The sequence below is a fragment of the Magnolia sinica genome, chromosome 12 (genome assembly GCF_029962835.1).
Source record: "Magnolia sinica isolate HGM2019 chromosome 12, MsV1, whole genome shotgun sequence".
Lineage (NCBI taxonomy): Eukaryota > Viridiplantae > Streptophyta > Magnoliopsida > Magnoliales > Magnoliaceae > Magnolia > Magnolia sinica.
In genome coordinates, this window is record NC_080584.1 from 9818476 (window position 1) to 9842246 (window position 23771).

Sequence of the window (23771 nt, forward strand, 5' to 3'; positions counted from 1 at the left end):
TGGTGTTCGTGGGTGTTCATAGTCGCTATTTGCATTTTCCATGAGTCTGAACTCGGAAGTTGGTAAATAGCATATACACCCAAGAATTCGGTGTATCAATGGGCGGGGAAAAGCGTATACATGAACGGTTGTATGCATGCGCCGTGCATCGGATTGGTAGAGTATTGTAATTTTATATTACTATAAATATGAGCACCTGTCACAGAATCCAACGTGACTTCTGCTGTAATTTTCCAATTTTCAAAAAATTTCTTGGAATGGGGACATCATTTTCTTTTTGTTAGGCTGTACGAATAAATCAGAAGCCACACGTGCGGGCGTTGTGCACGAGCTCCAGAGTGTTCATCTGAGGGGCCACGTTGATATTCAGAAAATCATGCACGTTGGACAATCCCATCCATACGATCAGATGACTTTTGGGATTGTTTGGAGCCTTTACCTTTGACCGTTCATTTGCAAAAAGTTGAGTTTAAAGTGTGGCTCAATGATTTTATTTTGATAAATTTTAAATTTAAAATACCCATTATATAAGTCCAATTCATCAATGTAGAAAGATTAACTAATGTGCATGGCTTTAAAGCTTACATGCATAAGGTGAAATTTTTTTTCATGATAAACAGCAAGTGGTATGATCTGTACAATTCGTGAGTTTTATAAGAGTTAATTATATAATAATTTTAAGATCAAACCAATTCAACACTTCAATAGACAGTATTGACCATAAAATTACCGAGATTCTTTCTTAATATAAGAAAATTAAAAAAATTACATGACATAATCTAAAATGTGTGATTAAATCCTTACTATTCATTTAATTCTTAAGAATAAAATAAAATAAAATTCTAAATTTTAGATCGATCGAATCATTGGATGAGCTGCATCGATATGAGGAAATGGTAGATAATGATGTTGATTCATTATGTGGAATCATTATATGGTTGAGATCTAACTCGATCTGGACCGACTATCAAAATTCGAATATCAAATGATGATGACATCCAAATTTGATGATTGATCTAACCATCTAATGGGTTGTATTAATCAATCAATGTGAGCATTAAGAATTGTAATTAATTAAGGTATGGATGGTCGAATCAAGATGATCATTAGTTATTCCTAAAAATTGATCCTAAAAATTGATCAAGTAATAATCAATAATTAGCCTTGATTCATCTACCAAGGATAATTCGAACCTTAAATTATCAAAGTAAATAAATCTTACAAAATTTGTGTAAATTATGACAGACTATATAAAAATTCGAAATTTCAAGGCCCACTATTAAAAATCATAGACAAGGATGAAGGAAAACATCCAAGGTCCCACAATAATGTATATTTGCCAACCTATTGATAAGGTCACATAGACAAGGATGAAGGAAAACACAAATACAGCTTCTTCTTTTTTTTCGGTTAGCTTGTTAGTACACACCCATTTCTGTACACACACTCCGTGTTAGCCACCCCCACTAGAGATTAAGGAAAACACAAATACAGCTTGTTCCAAGACTTTTGTGCCCCCAAGAACTTAATGGTGGGTGTTCATTCACCATGTTTCTAATGGTGTGGTCCACCTGAGATTTGGATCTGCTTGATTTTTAGGCTCATGCCCTCAAATGAGCAGGTAAAATGGATGGAATGCATGGATAAATAACACATATATCAAGGTGGGTCCACAATCATGGCCTGACTGAACGACGTTTGTTACCTCAAACTAACCTAATCTGCTCGGCTACTTTTGCTGGAGGCTAATTGGTGGGTGAACCTGACTCCACATATCTATGTACACAATGATGTTTCTTAGAAATCCACCCCATCCATCCATTTTACTAGATCATCATGTTAGGAGGTGGAGCCAAAAATATGCAGATCCAAATCTTAAGTGGGCCACATTGAAGGAAACATTGGGGATTGAATGATCACTATTGAAATATTCATAGGGCTTACTATGCTGATTATATGCCATCTAAACCAATAGTAAGGTTATTCCCATACCTATAAGATCATATGAAGAAACTGATGGATATTTCAAAAAACTAATGTAGGCAATGGATGTTCAATATCACTGTTTCAAGTAGTGTAGCCCACTTGAGTGTTGTAATTTTCTCATACTTAATTAGGCCCATAGCTTAAAATGAGCTGACAAAAATGGCGGACATGGTGGATTTTTGAAAAGCATCATGGTGAGATACTTCATGTTTTTGAGCTCCTACTTCTAGGGTGCCAGGTTTAATAATAACATTGTTTTAAGGTGCCTGGTTTACTTGAGTTTTGGATCTTCATTATATTTGGGCCTACCAATTAAAATAAGCTGGAAAAACAGGTGGATGGGTAGGATTCTCAAAAACATCATGGTGGGCCACATAACAATGGGTGCGGTTTCAACGATGGGCATGATCAATACTATGTGCCCACTTCAGTGTTGAATTTATGTCATATTTGGGCCCACCTTCTAAAATGAGATGTATAAAATAGTGACAGGGTTGATTTATCAAAACATCATGGTGGATTTCCCAACATGGCACATCCATTCATCACAATTAGAGGGCACTCTTTACAACCATGGTTTAAGTTACTTTTCATAAGTAAAAAAGAAATAAAAAAATAAGTTTATTTAATAAATTATTTATTTAAGTTGATTAACTAAACTAACTTATTTATAAAGTAATTTATTAACTTACATAAATTAAAAAAAGCTACTTATTTGGTGTTATCCAAATGGGACCTTTAAAACTGCTACCAAGACTTGAGTTCTGCAAAATAAGCTGAGCTAGGAGAGTTTGGTCCGGCTTTGAAGGCTGTTTTCCTTCTATTGTAGGTCATTTCTAAGGCAACAACCTGCAATAATTTGAAGGGTCCAGCAACTGTATCTCAATTTTGTATGTATGGTGTTGAAGAATTTCTCCAGCACTATCTCTGTCTTACTATTTCTCTACAATTCTCTCTTTCTTATCTCTAATAGTAGATTTAGTATACAGTTATTTCTATCTCTTTTAAAACTACTATATATCAATCTCCATGTACTCATATGAAACCTATACCAATCATTAGATACCACAAAAATTTAGGCCCATAACTCAAAAATTCATACCCTCCGTGATTCATGTGAGCTATACTAATGGAACCAGGTTGGAAGGCGAGTGTTGCTCTATATACTATTTCCAATCATGTAGGCCACCTAAATCATAGACGGAACGAACTGATTTTTGGTGCTTTACTTAATATGGGGTGATGCACTTGGTGGTTAGGGTGGATTTTACATGAACACCATAGTGGGCTCACTCAAGCCACATACCCTGGAATGATAATTATATTAATTCATGATTTATCTTTTTGAAAAACTTTTTGAAAAAAGGTATGAGATATAAATTTCTGTAGTTTATTTATTTATTTAAATTCTCATATATTTATAGTCATAGAGAGGGGGTGGGATGGGGCTCATGGTGGATCTCACCATAATGTGCATGTGAAATCTGTGAATGATGGAAATTTAGCCATTAGATAAGGCAGACATATGATTTAGGTTGGCCATACATGGATAAATAGTGTGAGAGAGGATGCCTACTCTTTATTTTTATGGGGCTCACTGTGATGTTTGTGTGAAATCTACTCCAACCATTAGTTGCCTCATAAAATGTTTTGCATGGGTACAAAAAATTAGGCCTATATGTGATTTATGTGGGCCATACTAAGTGAAACAATTTGAATAGTGAACGTCCCCATCACTGTTTTCACTCAGTTGGACCACTTGAATTATGGATTTGGCTGATATATCTTCCATTCCATTTTCAAACACCACAAAAATACTATGCTCTTGTGAAAACTCTCTTTGTTCCTTCTTTGGTTTACGAGTTTTGGTTGCTGACTTTATTACTGAATTAACTCAGCACTTTCCAATTAAACTGCAAGTGGTTTGAGCCCAAGTATAGTGAGTGCACTGCCGGGACTGAATTATAGTCGTTGTATCCTGGAAGTTGATTGTTCTGAAAACCCGTTGCACTTGGGACGCTGTCCAAGGGGAGATTAGATTTCAAGCCGAGTCACTCACTTCATTCCTTGACTCAACTCTATAAGTTTTCTATTTATTTTTTTTCTTTTTTCTTTTTGGTTTTAAATAGTTTGTTTAATTCAACAAAATATTCCAACAATATCATAGTTTAAAACTCGGGGAGTTGGCTCCAAAATCAGCTCAGTTAACTGGGCTCGTTGAGAAATCAAGCCAAGTCAGCCAGAAACTTTTTATTGTGTCTCACTTGTTTGAGTTTTTAAAAACTTGTCGAGTCCAATAGTAGACTCGGTCAAGTTGACATGATTCATACTGTGTCAAGTCGAATCACTCACCAGTCAACTCCTTCAACAGAAGCAAGGTTCTTAACCGATGGAATACTAATGCACTTGCAATTTTCTTTGGATACTTGTATTATTTAATAATGAAAAAACATTTAATACTATCTTAATTTAAGATTCAACTGAGTCTTAAAGTCATCCCGACCCAGCAGGACATCGGGTCAAGTCAAGTTTTCAGCATTTCGAACTATGACACATATACATACTGCCTAATAAGATTCATTCAACATCCAAATAAAAGATATGAACAAAGATTCATAGCAATGAGAAGATAACTTGAAGAAATGCATGCACAGCTTAGAAAAGTCCATCAGCCCTCTCTTTCTCCAATGATCTCTTGCAAAAATGGCTGAGTGGGCAGAGGCAAGCGTTCCGCAGGAGTAGACCAGCTCGAATTGTTCAACATGTCACATTGGCCTTCCATTGTTATTCCCATAGACCCTCTTGACATATAGTCGCTCAGGGAGTTGGTTAAGTCATTGAATTGCCACAAAGTTAAATAGCTGGGCCGTGATGTGACACTGCTTACTTTGACGTCACCTGATAGCATGGCCACCACACGCGACATGGGCGGGCGTAGGACTGGAGATGTTTGAGTGCACAAAAGAGCTACTCCGATCATTCTTAGCGCTTCTCCGTTGTCAAATTCGGACAGTGTCGGATCGATCAGTTCCAATGGACGGTTAGCTTCGTGTAGAGTCCAAGCCTGAGAAATTATGGAATGATGAAGTATTATTAATACATTGAGTGAAAAAGTAATAATACATCGATCTTATGTCCACAAATCCATCATTGAAAGATAGCTAGTGATCACTTGGTAGAATGAATAGTGAAGAAAATTCATTATTTGGTGATTGAAGCAATGCTACTTTATAGATGCACATCTGCAAATGCGAAATACAAACACCCCACATGTGCCTATATCTCACATGTGTGCGAGATATGGACTGTTCATTAGGCACGTCCTGCAATGGATGTAGCCTACTTGATTAGGTTAGTAACTTGTGCATTTAATTTAAACCATTAGCTATCTTTTGTGGTCCATCTGAAAAGTGGGCTGGCCTTATTTTTTGGCTAGGAAACAGTTTCCATGGAACCTACTTGATTGATGACCCAGCTCTTGCACACATAATCCCATGTCGGCACACATAGGATGCTTGTGTTTGGCCCATTTACATGTTGCATTCTTCTTAGGTTGTGTTTGGATGCACACGCGAATTGAAATGCAGGCATCAGTTTAACCAAAATGGCAAAACAATGAAAGTTAATTGATGCTTCCCAGAGTCTACATCCAGGAAGTAGCCCCTCAAATTGCAATTACAAATCTTTGTAGTCCAACTTGAAAGTAATACAATTGTGATTTCGTTCCCAAAACTTCAATAAGGTGGGAAGGAAATTACTATTTCGTTATTTCCACTTTATTTGATACATAATCGTGATTCCAATCAATAGTGCTCCAAACACAACCTCAATGATCATCATTTGAATCATAACCAATGAAAGCTAATAGCAGGAACATGAAACACTGAGCAAGATAATGAATCTCAACAAACTATGTGTGTGCCCAGAAAATGTGTATCCTAATGAAAGAATTGAGGGTATCCTAATGAAAGAATCGAATTACTAGCCTACAGACTCTTATTCCTATAAGGTGATTAAAATGTCGTACCCATTCGAGGAGATATATCTTATCTTGATCCAAGCTTGTATCTGTATTTGGCCTTCCACTAAGAATCTCAAGTGCGACGACTCCAAATCCAAACACGTCAGCCTTTTCTGTCAGATGCCCACGCAAGGCATACTCCGGTGCAAGATACCCACTTCAAGAATTCACACAAAAACAACTCATAATGACCAAATTAGGATGTGTTTTGGATGCTCAATTGAATTAAATTGCAATAATCAGCTTATGAGAAATGATCAAAGTCGGATTGCCAATTTAAAGAGTCCTGTGATAACTTGAAGTCCTTTTCGAGTCGTGTAAGAGAAAGTAAGCATAAGCTCTTTACTAGCGGGCAAGGATCAAAAACCTCATGAGTTAGCTTGAGGTGTCCATAGCGCACTGTTCTGGGGAGGCAAATGGAGTGGCCAATGACTTAGCGCATAGGGGTAGTAATGGTCAAGCCAATAGTCTGTTTTTCTCAACCACGGGCCTGCCGCAGATGACTAGAGGACTTCTATTTCATGATAGAGTGGGGCTGGGAAATCTAAGGGAGGTTTGATTCCTCAGTTTCCGTTGAGTCTGTTTTTGTATTTAGTGTTCTCTCACGATAGGCGGGCCCTTCCCTTTTTTGTTGTTGGGCCCGCCCAAAGTCTTGTAAAGCCCTTTGTTATATGGAAAAAGATTTTCAAAAAAAAAAAAACATAAGCTCTTTACTATTCAAGGCTTATTATAGAGGAAGACAATGATCTTCTCCTAATCTTTTTGCACATTCCTACATTAGGTGAGGCCTGGTGTTTTGTGTGGAGCCCACCTGAAAGTCTAGTTTGTACATCGTCTGTTCATATTAACAAAGATACAAAAATATAAAAATATAAATAAATAAATAGTGCCCTAAAGTGCAAATGATCAAAGTGGGACTCCCCTTACTCCATTCATAATGAGGTACTAGCCCCTTAATTGGAGCTGCAGTTGTTCCAGTTACAACTTGAAATTCATGGAATTGCAATTTGGTGTTTACTCATCATATAATTTAAAACGGCCATACCACTTTGATCATTTCTTATAAATTGTTAGAATTTAGTTGAATTGAGCATCCAAAAAGATCGTTAAGTAAGAGATGTGAATGTAAACAATTGAGTGTTTCTTACATTGTCCCTGCAACCCGTGTGCTGATGTGTGTCTTCTTATCATCATATAGTTTGGCCAAACCAAAATCTGAAATCTTAGGATTGAGATCAGCATCAAGCAAAATATTACTGGCCTTGACATCTCTATGTACTATTCGGAGCCTTGACTCCTCGTGGAGATAAGTGAGGCCCCGTGCCGTACCCATGCATATTCTGTAGCGGGTGGGCCAATTTAGATGCAACTTACTGTCTCCTGCAAGAAAATGACATGTTTGTTCATTTCTTATATTTTCAAATTTGCCATTTTAATCCTTGATTAGGCAACCATGCATCTTGAATCTAGAAAATTGAAATCATTCCTACTCTCTATTTATTTGTGTGTGTGTGTTGGTCCACTTGATTAATAAAATTAGGAACATTCAAGTGGGAAATGGGGATTTCATCAATTTTTAGGCCATGTCGGGTCAGTTCAGGTCAGGTCAAGACCCGACCAAACTTTTCAGGCTTGGGCTTGTGCTTACTGTGTTAAGCCTATATTGGGTTGGGTCTAGGCTCAAGCCTTGGACATTTATTGTCAAGTCTGGCTTGGGCCTAGCTTGACCTGACCCAAACCCGGCCCATTGCCAGCCCTAACTAGCAATTCCCCCCACATGTGCGAAATTGCTAATGTGGAATGTATGTGCAAGAATACAGTCTGTTCATCAAGTGGGAACCACCTTGCATTTGCCATCGCCCAAAAAAAAAGCGCTGGTTCATTCATCAAGTGGGGAAAAGTGTATAACAAATGTGGATGTTGGTAATTTTTTTAATTGTCCATTTGTCTCATAGACATGTTGGGCTACCTGATGACCAGAATGCCTGGATTTGGGCAGTTGCAGATTCATGTGGCGTCCACCAGATGAATGGCCTGGATGTCACACATACATGCTACATCGGCACGTGTGCTTACCCAAATCCTATCTTTTACCAATGGCCATCACATTCATCATTTTGGTCATAGCTCAAGAATATGGTTCTACAGAAATAGGAACATGTTTCGTACCGAAGAGTGCATGATCAAGACTCCTGTTTTCAAGATACTCATAAACCAAAAGGCGCTTATCCCCATCAATGCAGCATCCATACAACTTCACAAGGTTCCGGTGCTGCACTGCTGATATGGTAACAATCTCTGTTACAAACTGACGATTTCCATGATGAGATGCCACTGAGAGTTGCTTCGCAGCTACTATCCTTCCATCTGAAAGTGTGCCCTATAAAAATACCACAATTCAATAGAAGTAAATGAATACTCCAATATGTATTTATTTGTGTACATAGAGGGTACTGGGTAGGTGTGCATGCGGTTGAACATTATTGCAGTATAAAATGAGCCTGAGTCACCACAGAGAGAGTTATATAGAGGCCTGCTTGGATGTCCCTAAAATTTAGGATTTGTTCTTCTAGACATGCCCTGAGCTCTCAATTGGCACTTTGCTTTCCTCTGTCATTCACATTCTTATTTACATTTACATTCATATGACACATTCATTTCAGATCACATAAGAAGAAAAGTACCTTATAAACAGCTCCAAATCCTCCCATTCCCAACTTATTTTCCAGACTGAAATCTCCGGTCGCAGTCCTCAGTTCGGAATAACTAAAAGTGTTTGGTTTGGTACCCATTTCTAGAAGCTCTGTGAATTCACATAAGTGAGCAGGTTAGGACCATATCTAATTAAATTGACTACAAAACTTAAATGCATGCTCACATCTTTTTCTTTTTCTTTTTTTCATGAACTCATTAGATAAAATTTGTAGGATTTCCCAGTTGGAATTTCTATTCACTTAATTGATGATTTTCTTTGTAAGTGGTGTGTTTGAATCTTGCAAGCATTCATTGAATCAAGAAGAAAGTTTTTTTTTTTTTTCTCCAAATAAACTTAGGGTACACCCAAGGTATTCATCTTCTAGGCTCTCCGAGGATCCTCCGTTCCAACTACTCTTCGGCAATCTTTCATTCTTTAACTGACCAAAATTTCATCCCATAGATGTTATCATGGCTATTTAATAAAAAACTTTCGTTATGTTTTGATTGGTACATAGTGACCGTATAAAAAGTCCAGAGTCCAGAGGCTCCACTTCTTCCACTTAGATTGAATCCTACGAATAACAACCTTTCTAATTGCTCTGCTCTCATGAATTATCAACCTAAGATATCCAAAATGATAATTAATTTTGGGTAATTGAATAACAATATTAACTAATTCCTTGCTTACACTCCTATAGTTACTAAAACTTCCATTCCATATTATTTTATTTTTAGTCGAATAAGTTTTAAAACCTTTAGATTTTAAAGCATGCTTCTATACTTCTAGCTTTGTGTTTTCCCCCAACCTTGTCTCATCAATCAAAAGTAGCTAGGTCATCCATAAGTGACATATACCACAGGACCTCTTCTTGTAATTGCCAAGCTCATTAACTCATCCATACCTAATGCCAAAAAGATATTGACTCAATGTTGACGACTTCTGGTGTGATCCTATGCTAATTGGGAATTCAGTCATCTCTCAGCTAATGGTCCTAACATTTGTTACTGTTCCCTCATACATATCCTTAATTATATAAATATGTCCTTTTGAGACTACTTTCTTTCTCAACACCCCTTAGATTAACTTTCTACGGACCTTATCTTATGCTTTCTCTAAGTCGATAATAACCACATAAAGATCCTTCCTCCTCTCCCTATATTTTTTTTATTAGCTAAATAGGAGAACAACCTCAATAGTTGACCTTCCTAGCATAATTAAACTGATTTCTAATACATACATCTCACACCTTGACTCTTTACTCAACCATTCTGTCCAAAGTTTCATAGTATGATGATTCATAAGTTTAATCCCATGACACTTTAAAAAAAGAAAAGAAAAAAAAAAGAAGAAAAAAGAAGAAGAAAAAACTTGAGATCTTTTATATCCATCTGAGGAAATTACAAGAGATTCAGGTGGGCATCACAAAAAGGAGAAAAGCCCTACCTATCCTATCAAACGAGCCCACAAATACTTACAAAGAAGGGAAATTTTAAAAAAATAATTAGACAGCTAATTACATCCACCCAATCGAATTGCTCCTAATCCCACCTTATCAAGAAAGTAAGAGCCCTTAGCGAGAGGCGAAAGGTCAGCTACAGATATGAACTCGGTCCAGCCCGAGGTAGTGCTGCCAAACTTGGCCAGGCCGTCCGCCACTCCATTAGCCTCCCTTGGCGAGAAGGAGATCCTTAGGGAGGCCCGCCTTAATCCCATGACACTTAGTGCGGCTCTATATGTCTAATTTAAGTGCGGCTCTATATGTCTAATTTATTTTGTCAATAGGTAGCATAACACTTTTCCTCCATTCTTTTCACATTTTCTTTGATCTTATATGATCTCCAAACCTCTATCGGTATACCATATGGTCCAAAGGCCTTTCCTATCTTCATCTTTTTCGAAGCATCTTTCACCTCGGAGTCCTAATCCTATGAAAGGATCTATGCTCTTTGAGCTCATTTGAGTTTATAATTCGATCTATCAATGTGTTCTCATTGTGGTTATCACTTCCAAGTTCTGAAAATAGCTCCTCAACCTTTCATTGATCTCATTGTACTTGATCAGTGCTCTCTAGTCATTGTTTTTAAATGCAACTATTATTATTAATGTCCCTGCCATTCCTCTCTCTCATTTTTACAAGTTAATTTGGAGACATATTTCTCACTACTCTTGCTTCCAACCTATCACACTTACTGTGATGTCTTAAGTTTAGCCTGACTACTTAGTGTTCCTTTTGATGTTTCCATATTCTTCTAAACTTTTCAAGGTCCTAACTGATTTGTAATGTTTCAATTCAATAAAATAGAAAATGACCAATGTATTTCAAGCCCATACATTGCAATTACTACATTTAATTTGGTACCCAAAATTACAAGCACTAGGGTTTTTTTGATGAAACAATGTTTATCCATTCAGATGCGTGTTTGCAACAACACTAAAAATGGGATGTCCAGTATGTCAAGTATCAATTTTCCACCTTTTCTGCACCAAACCTAAGATGTTTCAGGTCCTGCTTGAAATGTTGTGAATATTGATTTGGGTTGAACAAAATCCTGCGTACATGGATATCTGAATATGGCCTAAGAAATCTAATTGGTAACTAGAAATTTATCAAAGAAAAATTGCAATAACTCCTGGTTGAGAAAACTTAAACCGAAGGCTTGAATCCACTCTTATTGAGTGGGTTTTCATATTTTAGGAACATAACATTTGAGCTACAATTGTCTGAGTTGAGTTTCAATACATATCAGTTAGATTGTGTTTCCATGCTAAATCGAACAGAATTTTGGTAGTTCAATTCAATAAATAGAAAACGACCAAGGTGGGGCTAGCCCCCAGATTGCTATTACTACTGTTTCAAGTTGTTATATGACTTAAAATGATCCTCTGCATTGCATTTAATGAATTGCAATCCAGTTCAGTTGGGCATCCAAACACAGCATCCAAACACACCCTAACTTAGCAATATTGGTATTACCTTTATCTTCATCAATGTGCCTGCTCCTTCGTCTCCAAATAAATATTGCAAAAATGGATATAAAACTCAAAGCACCAGCACCAATTACAATCCCAACAATCAAAAGAGTCTTGTTCTTCTTACTTGCTTGCTTCGGTGGGAATTCTAAAAGTAAAGCAAAGAAATTCATCTGTTAGTATTGAATATATAGAAACTATAGAATTTAATTCTAATACTCAGTTCTAAAGATATATTACGTGGAGTGATGTTAATGGCTGCAATGGATGGCCCATAAGTACCCTCAGCAGGTATGCAACAAGTCCCTTTTCCAGCCCAAAAGAGATGGATGTCAAGGAAATTCTTAGATACATTAACCTTGAAACTCTTCAAAACTGCTCTATTAGAGACTCCACCTGCCGTCTTTCTTATATCAAAATCTTTAAATTGGAGATTACCCTGGAAAAGCAATTAATAGAGTATCAAAACTAAATGGGAATATGGTCATAATTGATGCAGGACAATTAACCACTTGCTCTAAAAGTAAGAACCGTTAGAGTATGCCGAATTAATCCCTTTATCTCATAGCCCAGGCCCATGTGAAAATGCCCCTGCATTTATCACCCCCGGTGAGGAGTCTCGAACACAAGAACGCCCACTCTGATACCAATTTAATATAGGATAATTAATGACTTGCTCTAAAAGCTCGAACTGTTAGAGTATGACAAATTAATCCCTTTATCTCATAGCCTAGGCCCCCACATCACATGGGTTAGTACCTCGGCCGAACCCCCTTCGTGGGCCCCAAATCATATGAGTCACCCACCCTAAGTGTGTCCCTGCATCTCACAAGATACCCCACTCTAGCCCAGTATGAAATACACATTAATCACCCCTGGTAAGGAGTGTTGAACACGAGACCTCTCCTGTGGTCCCCAAATCGCATGGGTCACCCACCCCAAGTATGCCCTTGTATCCCACAGGCGACCCCACTCGCGCTCAGTGTGAAAATGCCCCTGCATTAATAATGAATTCTCAAACTGCATAAGCAGAAACGCATTCACAAAGGGTGGTAATTTGATATTTTCGGGACTGCCCAAACATTCATACTTCAGGAATTAAAGCATAAACATTTTCTTTTTCACCATCTTAAGATTACTGGACCTAATTTGCAAGAGGGGGCCCATTGGCCCAATCCATCATGATGATCCATCTCGATGGCCCTGATGTAACAAAGTGGATAAAATTGATTAACCTAATGACTGTACCCTATCAAGACTCAAGCAGGCTGAATCAAGCCAATGGGCCCTACCGATCAAATCATTAAATCCCTGGTCGATCAAATTGGACTTATAAGGATCGTATCGATGTAATGGATGGATTCAAATGGGCCCGATTGATCATATTCAAGTAAGCTTGATTGATCAAACCAACCAAATCCCCATTGTAACCAATCAATGGAATGGATGGGTCCAATCACCTCATGTGGTTCTAATTAGTGTAATGGATGGATCCGATCATCGCATGTGGTCCTAATCAATGTGACAGATGGATCTGATCATCTCATCTCGTCCCAATCAGTGTGATGGATCATCTATGTGGTCCCGATCATCTCAAGCAGCTCAATCAATGTGATGGATGGGGCCAATCAGTTCCGACATTCTAAATTGATGTAGTGGATGGTAGGTGGGCCCAATGCGAGATTGTCGTTTAAACCTGTAGGCATTCTAGATCACATCCAACAACTAAGATGGCTCGATTTCTCAAAAGATCGTGATTTGCTCCACGCCTAAATAAGGCCCACCACATGATATGAGTGCAATAGGAAAGGATGCATGCATGATTAGGGACAAAAAGTGCAAAGGGTATCAATGGGCTTGATTGATTGATAGTCATGAAAAGTAGGCCCCACAGTTGGGTTATTCAAAAGAAGAAAGCTAGCCCTACACAAGAACCTATCAAGTTTGGATTACAAAATCTTACCCTCAGTCCTATAGAAGGAAAGAGAGTATGGACTTACTAATTGACACTTGTGGAATTAAGTCCCTTTGATGCGTCGTCTCGGGTTGCTTGATCGATGCTCTCTTGTGCTTCAATCAACTCTCCTTTTGCTCCTCCGATCGTTGATGTTAATGCTTTACCAAAGCTTCAGTTCTAAGATTAAACACCTTGCATGCAATGCTCCATTAAGGTGACCAAGGTGATAGAAGGTTGGTAGAATCTCGTACGACTAATGGGATAGTTAAATTTTAAGGGGATTCACCTAGAATAGTCTTCTAGATGATTTAAACAAATGATACGCCCAGATGATTTAGTCTAATCTTTAAAAAATGGTGGAGTTCAAGTTCATCTTCTCATAGGAAGTTGAAATCCTTATTAGAGTGTTAAAGCTCATGGAGATGACTTGAAACTCATGATATTAGAGGTCTAGAATATGGGATATTAACGTAGAATAACTTAGCCTTTTATTGCACCTAAAACCCCTCATTTTGCCTAAGAACCGAATGCCATTTTATAAGAACTCGATTTGCAACAGCTATTAAATGGCTAGTTAATGACTGTTGATCAGATGGAAAGGCCATTTGATAAGATCGAATAGTCAATCGATCCCATCAAGAAAATTCAGAATTATATCTGTTAGGTTGCTGGACTCATTCTTCAATAAGAACAACTGCTGTTTTGGGCATATGATTTCACAACAACTTTGTACCTCTTTTAACCTTACTTATTATGTTCCAATTTTGGTTATAAGGCTAAGGGATGATCAAGAAAGCTTACTTATAGGATTAGGATCATTTAGAGGTTTAAGGGTTATTTTATGTCAAGGTTAGGGTCATCAAGGTACTTCATATAGGTATTCATTACTTCCTTGATGCTCCACTCTTCAGGTGTCTTCGGCCTTTACCTTCTAAGGGCTCAACCGATTCTTTGATGCACAGACACGTAATTGACAAATAAGATACATAAATCAATACATTAAAAAAAAACCCTCCACCGCCAGAAAGCTTGGGATTACCTCTAGAGGAGCCATCTACATTAATTTTGATCTAGTCATCCTCCGGTGTGTGCCACTTAACCACGCTAAAAGAGGGAGAGTGGGGCTGCCTTGGAAAGATACCCATGGCTTACAGAGTTTGCTGATGCAAAGCATGGTTGTCCCTAGGCTGAGGAAGGAATTGCCCAATTGCTTGAGCTAATGCTGGATGCGAGAGATGACTTTAATCGGGTTCACTGGCAAACCATCGAAAACAACTCCTACTTTGCTCCTTCCAAGTCCCTAGAATATGAGGGCAGGAGGCAAACTTGTTTTTTTTTTTTCTTTCAAAAAAATCGAATCCATTTCATTAATAATTAGCTCCTGTACATTCGGGCACCTCAGGACTTAACAGGGGGCCTACCGTGAAAGAAACCAAAAACTACACAAGGAAACAAACCTTCACAATGACTTAACCGAACCAAGACCAACCTTATTAAGAAAGATAGAACCTCTGCCCTGGTGGGGGAGTTCAGAAAAGTATCGAACCAGGCATAGGATTGGGAGCCGCTTCCCTGTCGGGTCATGTAGTCTGCCGGTGAGTTTCCTTCCCTCAGAATATGCACAAACTTAATTCGACCCGCCTTCTCAGAAGGTTAATCCTGAGAATCCAAGCTTTCCATTTCCATCCAGGCCTAGCCACACCATTGAGCATTTCTATCACTTGCCTAGAGTCCGATTCGATGATGATTTGAGACATCTCACTTTGGAGAGCATGGGATAAACCATCGTGAACCGCACGTAACTCAGCAACAGTGTTCATTCCAACACCGTAACCAACAGAAAAAGCGAAAATGAAATCACCCTTCTCACCTCGACCAATTCCACCCCGATCTACCCGGATTTCCTCTAAAACTTGTTAAATCTCTAAAACAATCTGCAGACATTGCTTTCCTCCACCAAAGAGTGGCTCAACCCAGGATTGAAGGCTGGCTAAGGGAGCATCCCATTGCTTGGAGAAAAACACCCACCCCTTATATGCAAAATCCCCTAACATGAAGAGATGATCCAATATTTCCGCAAACGAAGGGGATTCAGGACCACAACAATTGCACTTTGATGCTAGCTGAACCCCCTTGGACCTGATCCTGTCGTTAACCAACACTACACACTGTAGGAGCTTCCACACGAAAGTCGATATTTTTGGGGGCATCTTAGAGTGCCACACCCACCTAGCCCAAACTTTCCTTGTTTCCTCCATTATGATTAGGTGCCACACTGAGCCTACCTGGAAGTCCCAGACAGAGATAAAGGCCATACTTGCATATCCCTCCCCTTAGACATGCAGACCCCTTCTTCGGACATAAGCTCCCATGCTATTTGGCAACAGGGAGGAAATGAGATTCGGAGCTACGACACCAAATGGCCCAAAAATGTCTTTCACTTGAAGACCTTGGATCGAGACCAGAATCTAGTCGACAACCCACGCATCTAGCTTTCTGAGGCCAGACCAGTCGTCCTTCCGCACGTTAATATCCTGCTACGAACCTGCCACTTGACGTGGTTATCCAGCAATGGAAAAAGACTGAGAATGGCTTTCCAAAAAGGAGATCTCACTGCTCCATGCGTCCTCTCTGCACTCGCTAAACAATCTGCACTATACTTGGGTCTGTAGAAAGAAGACCAAACACTATTATACCTTCTCTGTATCTGACAGACAAGGCCAATTTTAACAGCTGTGACTTCATAACGTCAGCTAGCTTTTGCTGGAAGCAATAGACTCTAGTTCTCCCTTTGAAAACACAAACTCCCAAGTAAAAGAAAGAAGAAGTTGATACCAACATGCCCGGATCCGTTTCCAGGGACCGAATCTTGCTGGGAGAGGCCTTGGTTAAAAGAGACATGATTACATAGTTAGAAATCAAATCATCATTAAAAAATAAAAAATAGAAAAAGGTATATATGATTAGTTTCCATTGTACAATATCCTAAACCATGAATTGTCTAGCATAATTGATGCACTCACATTAAAAAACAAGAAGAAGAGAGAAAAAAAAAAAAAAAAAACAGTTCATATAATTTATAAATTATATAACGGAAGTAGCAAAAAGCAAACAACACGTGCAATATTTTCTTTAATGTGTTTCGGATCGGACCTATACTGAATCGGCAACTACTATCAATACCACAAACACTGAGCACAGGAATCTGCTGAAGAGTTGGACTACATCCTCTCATATTAGGACATAGGTGAGCTTCAGGACTATCCATGGCCCATTTAGTAAATCAGTCAGGCCCCAGCTGACCAGAACCGGACCGATTGCCACCGCTAGAAAGGAATGTAACCACACCTTTTAAACTATATACACTACAGCAATCACTTTTAAACTATATCGTACGCACCTGGGAAAAAATGTCGAATACACGCCTTCCTAAGGCCTTCTGAGTATTTGAATCTGCAGAAATATCCAATACACGCCTTCCAAAGCCACTCTGAGTATTTGAATCTATCATTTGTATCTCAGCGAATTGTAGAGTCACTTTATATTCTCCGTTCACAAGCCCAAGCTTGTAGTATCTCAGCGATCCTTGTGATATCCTTGTTGTCCGAAACAGCTCTGGGTCTGAAGTATTCGTAATCTGAGACTGATAGTTTGGAATCTTCAAGTCATTTTCGTTGTTACGATGCACCATAACATTACTGACGGCCACCCTTCTCACGTTGTCTAGATAATATGTTGCTGGACCTAGAGCATCGACATCACCATCATACACCATTCCATCTTCCGATGTTATCTCTGGACCGCCACAATTTATTGCAAATGCAGAATCTGTGAACCAAATAGGGACACTGATCAAAGGCTGCGTCGCATGAATATAGTTATGTGCATCCGAATCAGAGACTGCTATGGAGTGTCTAATTCGGCAAACTGTAATTAATGGAATACACGAGTTCCGCCATATGTAATTGAAAAGAAATTAATTTTTTTGTACAGGTTTGCTAATCCTACATGCATGTCTAAGGTGGCCCATATGCATGCCATCACATGTGCGATATACAGCCTGTCCATCGGGAGGGTCCCATGATGTAAATGCTTGGCACAAAATCGAGGATGGTCAACTCACAATGCTAGGACATGCATGCCTTGCTAAAACTTGAACGGTTTTTTTTTTTTTTTAAATAAAATAATTTAATGGGGATTTTAACATTACTAGCACTGTTGTATGATCAAATTAAAAAAAAGAAAGGAATGTTTCAAATATTCTTATGCTAGTCATCACAAAGGTCTTGAAAACATATTTGCAGCAGGAAAGGTAATGATGAATGAAGAAAGGACAACGGCTCCAAGTCATATGCTGGATGGTAATGTACCTAGCTATGGGCTCATTGTGATTTAAGTTTTTAATCTATACCATCCATCAATTGTACCATCTCATCGTAATATATAGCCCATTAAACGGAGCTTACTTATAGATGAAGTGGACCACACCATAATAAATAGTATGAGTTGCATGCATGCAACCATTGAAAAATACCATATGGGCCATAGACCTTTTCAATAAATATGTTATCTTTGCTTTCCCTTCATCCATGTATCTGTGATATTATGAATATGTTAGATGACATATAAACATCACTGTGGGCCCCACAGAGCTGACTTTGTACCGTTCATGGTTAATCGCATGTAGGTACAACAAAAAAGTTACATGAGTGAGAAGCTTCAACAATTATGATTCCCAATGCCTATAAAAAGGTCGATCCAATTCATTTGATCACGAGGCCCATCAAAAGGTAGATTTAATCCGTTGATAATATTCGTGGATTATGATTTTCATAAGAATGTGTGAACTTTACGCTGTTTCAAGCTATCACTGGCCCATAGTGAGAAAAAAAGATCAACGGTTTGCTGGAACAACACCTACTATCTTGTTATGTTGTGGGCCACCAGATCTGAAGATTTTATTAATTCTCTAGACATTTACCTTATTCAAAATTTTGAAGAGAACGGGCGGAGCGGATTTGACCAAAAGTTGAAGATAGGACCTAAAGATGTACAGAAAGGAATTTATAATGCCAGAAATGATTGCAGGGTCCCATTTCGAATCTTGACCTCAACCCTACCTCTACATTTTGAAGTTTCTTCTCTGGGACCCACATCCACCCATTGCGACTCTGTTATTTCACCATCCGTCATCATCTTTCCATCTCTGGCTTCTTGTACTTCCCATAAAATGCCTTCTTTCATAACCGAAAACTGTAGAAATGGAAAACGAAGGTATGTGGACAATATTTGAATTTTTTGCTATTGTGGGTTGTGATCATGTGCTTTAGGAATGATGACAACCTATATCACTTCATATTGAGGTTGTCAATAGTTGGCATGATCGAGGTTGACATATAATAACGCTCGAGGTTGTCAACATTTTCTTTATATCAAGATTGTCAAGGTTTGGCAAGGTCGAGGTTGGTATACAAAAACAATCGAGGTTGTCAATATTTAACATTGTCAAAGTTGGTATACAATAACAATCGAGATTGTCTTACAATAATGGTCGGGGTTGACATCCACTAATGGTCGATTATCAGTGTGAGAACCTCGACCTAAATGGAAGATTGTCAATCTCAACCCTTATTGGATAATAACCACGACCCTTAATGTCCATTGTCAACCTTGACCCTTAGTAGATGACAATCTCGACCCTTAACCAAGTGGATGACAACCTCGGCCTTTATTGGATGATAATATTGACCTTTACTATCCCACTGTCAACCTCGACCCTCAGTGGATGACAACCTCGACCCTCAGTGGATAATAATCTCGACCTTTACTAGAATGCATGTTGAAAAAAACTAAGAAGGATCACCTGCTTGGACTACGAGAAGGCACCAATCTCTCCAAAGTGTTCCATTCAGTTTTTGAAGAAACACATGTTAGATGATTTTGACAACAATTCTACTAGAAAAGAGATGTTTAGGAAGAGTTCTTTTGGACATCTATTGGATTTTTCGATAGCTGGGTAGATGGCGCATGGTAAAGTAATCCACTGTCTAATGCAGAAACATATTGGTCACTTGGCTTTCTACGTAAGATCATGAATTTGACTGAGCTAGACTTTGCCCTCAATATAGGTCTTAGGTTTGGATCTTTTAGATCAAGTGAGTTTGTAAAGGGTCAAACAACAAGGGAAAATAAAAGAAAATGAATTAGGGAGACTTACTTGAAAGAAGGAATTGTGACGAATGACGATTTGAAAGAAACTTATCTCTCGCTCTGTGGGAAAAAGCAACCTAAGGATGCATTGAAGCTGACACTTTTGATTTGTGTGGAGAGTCTGATAGTTGCATCTCCACAGAAGAATAGTTGTGTTGATAAGTACATTGAATTCACGCCGCCCAATCTCGGCCATTCAATTTTTTACTGTCAAGCTCGACCCTTAGTGGATGATAACCTCGACTCTTATTGGATGATAACAACGACCCTTATTGAATGACATTCTACACTATTACCTCTTCTCCACTTCGACCTTCCTTAACATAATGCCAAAACATATCACAACCTAGTCCCTTAAAAAAATAACATCGACAATGATCTATGGTTTTATTTACTTTCATAAATGACTAACACTATTGTTTACTATGATAGAAGGGACATTGGAGAACTGCACGATCATAGTGGTGGGAGTGGTGGATGAAGCTTCAACAAAAAAGAGCTTTTGGATGAACACTGGAGAATGCTAGATAGATGGCAAAGGAGAGAAATGGTGAAGAGAAATGAAAGATTTTTAAAAAGAAAAATTTTTAGATGAAAGAAACACCGGAGAGAAACGACGTAGGGAATGTGGTAGTGGATTCCATGATCTTCACTTTTCTAAGAAAGAAGGACGACCTTTATATAAAGTGTAAAAAGGCAACACTCAACCCTTCCTAACGGCGTTCGTACACCATATGTGCGGTCCACCATCGTATATGAGTGGAATCTACTCCATTCATTAACCTTGAAATTTCATGGAAGGCCATGGTTGGAAGAATGATCAACATTAGTCAATCACATTGGCCACATCACAAGAAAATAGTTCATATCGAATAGGTACTGTTATAAGTTATTAGGTTTTATGCACAAAGAGATCGTGTTAGCAAGAAGTTAGGATCTTCACATATAAATAGAGGGCTATAAAGAAAATGAATGAATTGGATCTAGGTTCCCGTAGGCCCAATAACCAATTCCGTCGATGTCACTTTCTTGGGATTAAATACTATGTAACTTATTCTTCACTCAAAATCCGGACAACTGTTGATCAAAGGATAGAGGAAATTTAGTCCGAAAATGATTTCAAAATATGTTAGATGACTAGTCTAAGAATATTTGAAACATCCCTTCCTTTTTGGGAATTTGACCATGCCATAGTGCTAGTAAAGTCCCAATCCCTTTTTTATACATAAAAAGGAGCAAACTGCAAAGAGTGTACAAAAAATTTAGGCCATCCACATACTCTAATGAAAAGCTTTAACAATTTATAGCAAAGTAAAACTAAAAGGGTGCGATTGGATGCGCTCGAATTGAATTTTATAATTAGTCCAATAAAGTGTGACAGAAAATATGTTGTGTGTAACTTTGTAAGTATAAGGAGGGCGTCACTTTCTCTAATGTAAGGGAAACAACTTTATGTGCATGATACACCCCATCCATCATGTATATACACACATCATGTGTGCCAGAAACTAGGCTAATTCAATATTCGGGTGGGAAACTCCATAGGAACCATAAAATATATACCTAAAACTTTTGAATTCATGTGGTACAACCCACCAGTGTTTTGGAATGGTGAGGCTGTCAATGGGCTGGACTTGGGCCGAACAAACTCAAAAATTTGAGTAGGCCTCGCTTGTTGAGAGACCTATGGAATAGTGTGATTTTTTGGAAAATTCTTTCATCTTGATGAATGATACCAGATGAATGGATTGGATGATATATGAACATCATTGTGGGCCCTACACAACTAATGGTGGGTGTTTCCATCACATCTATTCCTATGGTTGGCCTCCTTGAGTTTTGGATCTTTATGTTTTTGGGTTCCAGGTGAAGATGAGGCAACTTACCTAGTGGATAGGCGGATCTCATGAAAGTTCCACCCATGTGGCACTCAATTAGTGAAAGTGAGGTCATCCATTTACTTACCTGAGGTATGATAATTTAGTTTATTGATCGAGTTCCTTTAATTTGGTGCAGTGCAGTTAGGTCGACCGAAGGTTCAATTGGGTCGATCAAAGCATGTTGTGATGCTTCCGAATGATTAAGGTTTGTTTTGGTTGACTGACATGCTTTATTGATATCTCAGTTGACCGAAGGTGCGACTGACGGAATGCGCAAGTTTTTTTTTTAGAAAGTGCAGGTTTTGTTTCTAATCTTTTATGGGAGTATATAAGAACGTCTCTAAACTCGATTAGGGTAGAACGAGGAGAGCCTACACAGTTTTTAGGATCTTGCATAGGGAAAAGGTAGGGTTTTCTATTCTGTAAGTTGTTCCATCAATTGTAATTCATCGTTCATAGTGGATTGATTGTCGCTTTGCGTCATGGTTTTTCCCACAAGGGATTTTCATGTAAAAATTTCTATGTTCTCTGTGTTTGCTTGTTCTTTTTCATTCTCTATTGTGTATTTGATTTATTATGAGGTTGCTTTCATGCCCATTAAGGGGTTTCATCACCTAATAAGTGTTATAAGAGAGTAGGTTGGGTTATCAGATTGAATCTGAAAACATGAGATTGAGGGGATCGAATTTGAAGTTCGAGATAAAGAAGTTCACGAGTAAAAGTAATTTTGAACTCTGGAGGTTGAAGATGAAGACCCTCCTAATTTAGCAAGGGCTGCAACATTCACTCCTTGGGAAAGTGCAAGACGTTCAGAATCGATAAATGAAGATGATTAGGATGAACTTGATCAGGGGGCGATTAACACAATCCAATTGTACTTGGCCGATGGAGTCCTACATAATGTCATTGATGAGACGACTACTACATGATTGTGGGTGAGGTTGGAGAGTATCCATATGATGAAATTACTCTCTAATCATCTGTATATGAAGAGATGGTTCTATACTCTGAGGATGGCGGAAGGGTTAGATCTCTCTGAGCACATCAACGTCTTCAACAAACTGGTTTGCAAACTGACAAGCATGGAGGTGAAGATCGATAAAGAAAACAAAGCCCTAATCTTGTTAATGTCTCTCCCGGAGTCCTACAAGTATCTGGTGGATAGTTTATGTTGTGGTAGGGATACCTTAGACGTCGATACCATTATCTCAACCCTTCAATCGAAGTAGTTGAGAAGGAAGAGTGGATGCGAATGTACTTTTATGAATGCATTGTTTGCTCAGGGAAGACCATTTGAATGAGAGAAGAGGAAGTACAATTGAGTTTCATGCCGAAGGATAAAGGGAAGTTGAAGTGTTGGAATCGTGGAAGGATGGGGCATGTTGAGAAGGACAGTCAAAATCCCAAAACCCATATGGAGGAGAAATCAAATGATTCGCCAAAGGAAGCCAATTCAGTAGAATTTAGTAAAGGGACGAGGAGTTGTGACATGTTGTTAGTATCCAAGATTGGTTACTTATATCAAGAGTGGATTTTGGATACAAGGACATCATACCATATGTGTCCTCATCGGAGTTGGTTCACCACACACAGTAAGTATGATGGTGGTTTGGTTGTTATGGATAATGACCATGCCTGAAAGATGATAGGAATTGGTATGGTTTGCATCAGGATGCTTAATAGGGTGGAGTGTGCTATGACAGATGTGAGGTACATTCTGGATTTGAAAGAGAATCTGATATCTCTAGGAGCTCTTGATGCACTCATGTGAAAGTTTGCTAGTTATGAAAGTTTCTGAAAGTTTCAAAAGGAAAACTCATTGTTATAAAGATACAGAGGAACAAAAATATTTACAGGTTGATCAGGAATACTATACCAGGTGGAGCTGCAGTGACTATAGCAGAGTCCAGGTCAGTATGTTTATGGTATGTGTGCCTAGGCCACATGAGTGAGCGTGGTATAAAGGTACTTCTTGATTGTCAGTTAATTTCTCATTTAAAAATTTTTGATTTAGATATATGTGAGGATTGCATATAAAAACAATCAAAA

At 38.5% G+C, this 23771-nt stretch overlaps 1 protein-coding gene across 8 annotated transcripts in view; it reads right to left on the minus strand.

Annotated features, from left to right (window-relative positions):
• Positions 1-4387: 4387 nt before the first annotated feature.
• Positions 4388-23771, minus strand: part of LOC131220892 (probable LRR receptor-like serine/threonine-protein kinase At1g56140) — an 83920-nt gene continuing 64536 nt past the window's right edge. For 6 of the 8 annotated variants that reach the window (XM_058215796.1, XM_058215795.1, XM_058215797.1 and 3 more), the window contains 8 exons: positions 17033-17460; positions 11916-12114; positions 11680-11823; positions 8692-8810; positions 8177-8387; positions 7156-7387; positions 6014-6164; positions 4388-5050 (listed from right to left, as the gene is read on the minus strand). In XM_058215796.1, the coding sequence (XP_058071779.1) occupies positions 4655-5050; positions 6014-6164; positions 7156-7387; positions 8177-8387; positions 8692-8810; positions 11680-11823; positions 11916-12114; positions 17033-17460 (1880 nt within the window). In that variant the 3' untranslated portion in view covers positions 4388-4654. The remainder of the gene's footprint in view (positions 5051-6013; positions 6165-7155; positions 7388-8176; positions 8388-8691; positions 8811-11679; positions 11824-11915; positions 12115-17032; positions 17461-23771) is intronic. The other 2 variants (XM_058215801.1, XM_058215799.1) reach the window with 2 other exon arrangements.